The sequence below is a fragment of the Cyphomyrmex costatus genome, unplaced genomic scaffold, assembly GCF_001594065.2.
Source record: "Cyphomyrmex costatus isolate MS0001 unplaced genomic scaffold, Ccosl1.0 scaffold1942, whole genome shotgun sequence".
In the NCBI taxonomy this organism is placed as follows: Eukaryota; Metazoa; Arthropoda; class Insecta; order Hymenoptera; family Formicidae; genus Cyphomyrmex; species Cyphomyrmex costatus.
In genome coordinates this window covers 816-8,211 of record NW_017275979.1, presented here as the reverse complement: position 1 = coordinate 8,211, position 7,396 = coordinate 816, and the positions used below count along the sequence as shown (strand labels likewise).

The 7,396-nt window shown below is 29.3% G+C and overlaps 1 protein-coding gene across 1 annotated transcript; it reads right to left on the bottom strand.

The window, feature by feature from the left end:
* Window positions 1-2,923: 2,923 nt before the first annotated feature.
* Window positions 2,924-7,327, bottom strand: LOC108772962 (uncharacterized; the record flags this gene model as incomplete). Its single annotated transcript, XM_018538640.1, has 7 exons — window positions 7,267-7,327; window positions 6,127-7,167; window positions 5,755-5,922; window positions 5,158-5,580; window positions 4,868-5,115; window positions 4,105-4,771; window positions 2,924-4,026 (listed from the first exon to the last, which is right to left on the bottom strand). Coding segments are annotated over exons 1-7 (3,711 nt in total), but the record flags the coding sequence as incomplete, so codon positions are not given.
* Between the last annotated feature and the right edge of the window lie 69 nt (window positions 7,328-7,396).

The window sequence follows — 7,396 nt, the reverse complement described above, 5'->3', positions numbered from 1 at the left end:
CCACTACATTACCTTACTGATGAGTCCAGTAGTGGAAGCCGGGACGAAACGCCAACTCGTGATGTTCTTCACAATTCTTAATTTTCTTAGATTCAGATTTATTTCTACTTTAATATTATAATTTAAGAATTTAATATGTCTTTCAACATATTATTAAGATCCATTTTAGATGCTAAATGCATCAAAAAAATAATTGTGATATTACTACGGTAGTTGATTAGAGTTGCGTTTTAAGTTCGACGAACGTTCGGCGCGCAATGGGGGGTTAACTACTTACGTAGTATATAATATTCACATTTTAACATATCTTATATATCGCACCAATAATAGCTGAAAGGACTCTCTATTAGCCTGTCTATTCTTGTTATTTAATATAATTGAAATATATTTGTGATAAGGCTTAATAAATTTAAGAATAATGAAAAAGGACTACGAGTCAAAAATTCGTTAAAATATAAAATTATTAGTAAATAAAAATTGTCATTTAGATAAAATTACATAGTTTAATTAGACACAAACGTTTTCAAAGGTCGAATTGTTTGTTGTCTAATTAAACTATGTAATTTTAACTAAATGACAATTTTTATTTACTAACAATTTTATATTTTAACGAACTTTTGGCTCGTTAGAACTTTTTATTTTTCATTATTTTTTAATATAATTGACTTAATCTATTATAATAAAAGTCTATATATTGTAGCAAATCAATGACAATATGTATTGTATAATATTTTCGTAATAGGCAACATTTTGTGCATATAAAAGAATTTTTATTAATGTTTTATGCCTTTGACAATGTTTTGTGCTATTGGGTTACGAGACAGAAATACCATATAATAATAATTGTAAAAAGTTATCCTACTCTAGTGTTTTTAGTTTTACTTCTCTGTATTTAACGCGTAAAAAAAGATATTGAATTTATTATTGTCGACTGATAAAGACCTAGTAAAATAGAAACTAGTTTCGATATTATATATGTATCTTTATTTAATAAATTAATATATTATTATAATTAAGACTTTATTAATTTTTACTTATTTTAGACATAAATTTTCTTTTTAATTGTGTACGTTGTTTTTAATAACAAACAGATAATTAATTATTTCATTGAAAACTTATATTTTTGAGAATACAAATTTATATATGTATATATAATGTATAATTGTGTAATATACTTTAATTTATCAGGAGACGCATAGTGTCTCCGGTCATGTTAAAAAAACTATTAGTTATACTTATCCAGGCAGTACAAAACATTTGTTAAGTTTATTGAAAAATCTGTCAAGTTTTTAAATAAACATTCAAAAGCAACGGAAAAAAATATACTTTTTTGTTATCAAGATAACTGTAAATATTTTTTTATTCTGTAATTACGCAAATACTAAAATAATGGAATAATATTACAGTTTTCTTCAATTTAAAACATACTGTCATGTTTATAAGCACTTTTTCAGCCTTTTTCGAGTATGGCAGCATATGCATCCAACAAATAAGTATGGCAATTATGGTTTTTATGGTACATGCAATAAATAATTAGAAAATCAAATAGCATACCAAATACTATCATACCTGATCAACTGTGTTGACGCACGTCTTTAAATCGACATAGCGATCTTTTCACCTGAGCAATATGCCAATGGTATATTCCATTAACTTACGCAAAAATGTAATTGTTTACCAAATGGCAACACAAATACTGTCATACCCGAGCATATGTTCTAAGAGCTTACTTTGCGCCGTTATGCCGACCTCTTCCATCCACTTTAGAGGTATGCCAATTTAGTCAGTCGGGTATTTTTTCTTTCTTCAGAGATTGGTACAATTTTCAGACTGAATATTGTAATATTTTTTTCATAATACAAATAATTATTTGAAAATTTGCCCTTAACAAATACATCCACTGTACACGTATGCCAATTGGTCTCCCGTTGTCTCCAATACTGTAATAGTAAAGTAATATAGGTCTCCAATTGAATACTATGATGCCCAAAAAATCTGTTATGGACTCCTGGTCTACGGTAATCCACGACAATCTTTGTGCTCAGGCTCTTATTCGGCAAACGTGTGTGCATCCAATTGATCCAATTGATTGTGTACTTCAAATCGTCTACTATGTGCACTTCGGCCATTTTAACGCAACATTTCTGAAATCAATTGCGGTACTTTATAAATCTAGTGACTTTAATGAAAACAGATGCGAACAATGCATCGTAACGATATGGTTGAAGTTTGGATCGCTCCAGGAGCGAAACAATTGACGATCACTCATATATACATGTGACCGAAAATTATGTACGTATGTCGAAGCGTTTCAAAACAAAAGTAAAGGTGCGAACACAATCTCTGAGAACATTGAGGAATTAAAAATGTATATTTGCGATCAAAAATTTTCCCATCCCAGCACCCGGACGTGAAATCTAAAGGCACGAGAACAATAGGTTTGTTCTTTTTCGCTGCACTAGGACTGCACTGGAACGGTACTAGTACAGTCGACATTTTCACAAGTGCAAGAGTACAGAAGAACGTAAAAGAACGCAATAGTGCAATGATTAACATAGCGCACCACATAAGAAATATCGAAAATATAGAAATGATGGAATTTAATAATTATAAAGAGTATGTAAACAAATATTGCTAAATCATAAATTAAAAATATATCGAATATTTTTATTAACTAGAATACAACAAGCGCGCGCTACGCGCGCGCTACTGAGCTTTTCATTTTTCAATATATACTCTTTTGTTTAGTCCTTGTTTAGTCTTAGTTTAATTAAATTTCATTATATTTCATTAAATTTCAATTTGATATATGTATAAAAAAGAAAAGGAATTATATATATATTTCTTTATATACATAATTTTTAATTTGTTTATTTTCCCGTTGACTACCAAGATAAATTTTTAATGCTTGCCAAGAACGTACTCGTGAAAAACCAACATAAAGTTGTCCATGGTTAAAAACATCTTTGCGAAGATCTATTCCTATTTTGTCAAATGTCTGACCTTGTGATTTATTAATAGTCACAGCAAAAGCTAATTTTATTGGAAATTGTCTTCTTTTAAAAGTGAAAGGGTATACATTTTCGCAATATAATGTTATACGGTTTAAAAATACAATATCTCCTACTTTATCAACAGTTAAAATTTTGCATTTTAGTAAATGATCAGCTAGCTCTATAATCATTAATCTGGTGCTATTGCAAAGACCTTCATTGATACTTAGATTTCGTATCAACATAACGATACAATTTGGTTTTAAACGTAATTTATAAGGAGGAAGAGATGATGGAGATAAACTATTTAAATATTCTGGTAGTATGACTTCATTAATCTCATCGTTATCACTGCAATTTTCAGTACTATCTATACTTGTATAAATTCGTTCTTCTAATGTATCTAGCAATTCGACAACTTGTATATTAATTTCATCTACATCTTTATTTCTTGCAGAAAGTATTGCACACTTCGCCATTTTATTGAATTCTTTATTTCGTATTAATTCATCATATATATCTTCTGCAATATTAGCATTTATGGATGCAATACAATTATCTGGAAGATGTACATTATGGTTAGTAGAATCATTTAATACGCCGTCTCCCATATTTAATAGGAACTTTGCAAATTCATTTTCTTCTGGAAGAACTCTCATATTTTTTGATAAAGAGAAACTTGTAAAGTATTTCCAAACATAACTAAACTTGATGGAAAGATTAACGATTTCACTTCGAGTACCATGTAATTTAATAGGAAGAAGTTGTCTGAAATCACCACCTAATATGATAATTTTTCCACCAAAAGGTAAATTATTATTCATAATGTCACGTAACGTTCGACCTATAATTTCTAGAGCATATCGTGGTGCCATTGGCGCTTCATCCCAAATAAAAATATCTGTTTCTCTCAAATATTGAGCTTCTTTTGATTGAATTTTAATGCTAGATGATGAATCAGCAAATAATGGAACTGGTAAGCCAAAAGTTTTATGAACCGTTTTTCCTGCTGGTAATAATGTTGCTGCGATACCTGTAAAAGCCATTGTACATACACGTTTATTTTGAATTTTGGCTAAATAATAGATAGTTGTATATGTAAATGTTTTACCAGAACCACCAGGACCATCAATATAAAAGCAATTACTGTTATGATTAATATTATCTAATCTATTTAATATAAGATCTACTATTACTTTCTGTTTGTTATTTAACTGTTTATATTGTTTCGTACCAATTTCCATAGCATCTTCAAGCGTTATATAATTTTCCTCCTCATAATTTTCTATCAATTGTTCCATTTGTGGAAAATCAGTGAAACTTTTACCTTCAGCAATAGTACCAATTTGTGCATAAGCTTTTTGTTGGCCTTGTAATATTCCAAAGTGTCGTGAATAATCTTCTGACATTGCGACTTTAAAATTTTCCCAAAGTTCTTCAGGATGCAGTGGTTGACGATGTAATAATATACGTACAAATAATCTACGAAGTTGTCTTGGCATCATCCATTCAGCAGCTTCATTCATTGCTCGTCTCCATTCATCATCATTTTCAATCAAACCTAAAGCTAAACATGCTGCTGAAAATGATTGATATACTTCTCCAATTACAGTTCTTAAATCATTAAAACTTGTAGCTCCTTTTATAGTAAGTAATAATAATCGTAAATGAAATAATTCTGTTTGTGTTGGACTAACAGAATACATTCGTCCTATACAATTATAATGATTTTTGCGTTTAACCCAACGTGATAAATTTCTTCCATTACTTTTCTCTTTCTTAAACGTATAATAATGTGGAATTTCTACATATAAATATTGTCGTGCTTCTTCATCGCGAGAATTTAATGAAAAATAATCAATTAGCATCGTAACTTGATTTAAAGCAGAAGTCATTGCTTCTTCAATTATTTCATTTTCAATTATAATATTTTGTTCGTTAGGAAGATGTACAGGCAAACGTATAATAGCATAACTTTTATCTTGTAGCTTCTTTTCAAGAATACGCCAAGTAGCTTCTACAGGTCCAACATAACGAGTTTCTATAAAATCACGTATCTCATTATGATCAATGATTACATTTTCTGTTATTGGCTCAATTGTTATAGCAGCAACATCGTGTCCTTTGTAAATATATTTATACAAATATTTAATCGATTTAATACTTGAAACTACTTCAACATTTATGTGATAATTAAAAATAATGGATAAAATAGGACAATATGGAACTACGTAACGATTATCTACTATATATCCACCAGGTCGTTCAAAATTTCTACCATTATTTCGTCGACGATAATAAGGATAAGCATCTTTATCCATTCTGGTTTCTTCAAGATATGATTTAGGATAATGTTTTGAACATTTTCCATCCATTAAACACCAATCACCACAGGGTCCGTGAATCATATGTTTCATAACTATGTTATGTAGGGGACGATTTTCACAAGGATCAGGAATTTCAGCAGAAGTATATTTGTCAACAATTTGTGGAGTGGTTATTTTAAAATTATATTTTAAAGTAACTAACATGTGAACATGTGGTAAACCGCGTTTTTGAAATTCAATGACATATACAAAAGCTGCCACTTCTCCAAAAAATTTTTACTTAACAATTAAATCAATTAAATAATCTTTTTTAATATTAAAAACGCGAGCACAAATATCGGGTCTATCAGAAGCTTATTGATTAGGTAAAAGGTTTTCTTCAATTTCACGCCATTTTGGATTACAAGTCATTGTAATAAATAGATCTGATTTACCAAATTTACTAACAATTGCCATTGCATCTTGATAATTTTGTATCATATTACGCGGTGATCCAATAAATGTGGATGGAAGTATTACCATTTTTCCAATACGTCCATTTAAATTATTAGCCATAGTTTGCATATAATCTCTTAAACCTTGATATGTTTCAGTGCGTAATTCTTTTTGATGATTTTTACAATAATTTATTCTATCCTTTTCAATTTTTACGTACTTATCTACAAGCCATTGTTGTAATAAACGACGACCCAATAAAAAACCGTTAAATTCATTACGAATAGCCATGCGATATTTAATATATTGTCCTCTAGTTATTCGTTTATTACTATTTAATTTTGTTAAATGACAATGCCACCCTTGAGTACCATATGGATAAAATAATGGATATATCCACGGTTCAACATTTGGATCCATAGTACTAACATTTTGTAAAGTTTTAGTATTTCTGTTGCGTATTGTTACATATGATTCTGGAATTTCTCCATCAGCAGTTGTACAAAAAACAGCAGCAACTTCATTAGTTCTTTGAGCATTATATCGTCGTCGATCCATACCTGGTTTTAACGTAAATAATAATTGTAATTCTGGCAATAACGATCCAGATTCTATTTCTAATCGTCGTTGATTTTCTAATTCTTCACCCATCATTTGATAAGACAAGGCAAATACATTAGATTCTCGCATTATACATTCAAGATTTTGTACAATTTCAAAATCTAACTCTGAATGTTCAGTAAGACGATAATTTACTGCTTCATTAGAATCTATAATAAAAAGCTGTCCATAAGTCGGATTTTCATTTTGAGCAGCATACAATGCTGTATTTATCTGATAATATATTTGTCCTTGTATTTTAAAACAATATGGCCCTGGTCGTCTATTTTGAAAATTAATTAAATTAGCATTAAATGATGCAAATGAAAATGAACTGTTATAACTACGAATATGTTTGAAAAAATTATTGGATTTTTCATGGCTACCATCAAGTAAACTACGAAGAAATTGTGGAAATTGTAATGATTCCAAATAAACCGTACCGTGATTACAACAATCGTGAAATGAATTTCCTTTATTATTTATTTTTTCAGCTGTAAAATGTTTTGCATTACAATGAATACAGGTCACATTCATCAAACCAATGTAATGTTCATTTATATCTTCAATCAACATTCTATTACTATCTAAACGATGCATTTGTCTTTTTCGTGACCGATAACCAGATTGATAATCAGCATGACGTTGCTGAGATACTGGTATAATATTTATTAAATTTTCTCCAATTATTTCTTCATCCAATTCTATTACAGGATTATGTATTAAATCAGAAGTAATTTGATGTACTATGGAAACATTTCCTCCAATTTCATCATTTAATTCAATTATTTGATCATTACGTATTGTGCCAGCTATATCAACAGCATGATTTCTTAAATTATTTGTTTTTGAAATATTATTTATTTTTTTAATTTGACGATAACGTCTCTGATACTCTGCATTTTTTTTACGACGTTGTCGTTGAAATTCTTCTTCTTCTTCTAAGGTACGCTCTACTCTTCGTCTTGGCATTTTTATAAAAATATAAAATAAAACAATGGTGTTAAAAACTATAATTTCTTTTAAACTATAATTGGATTA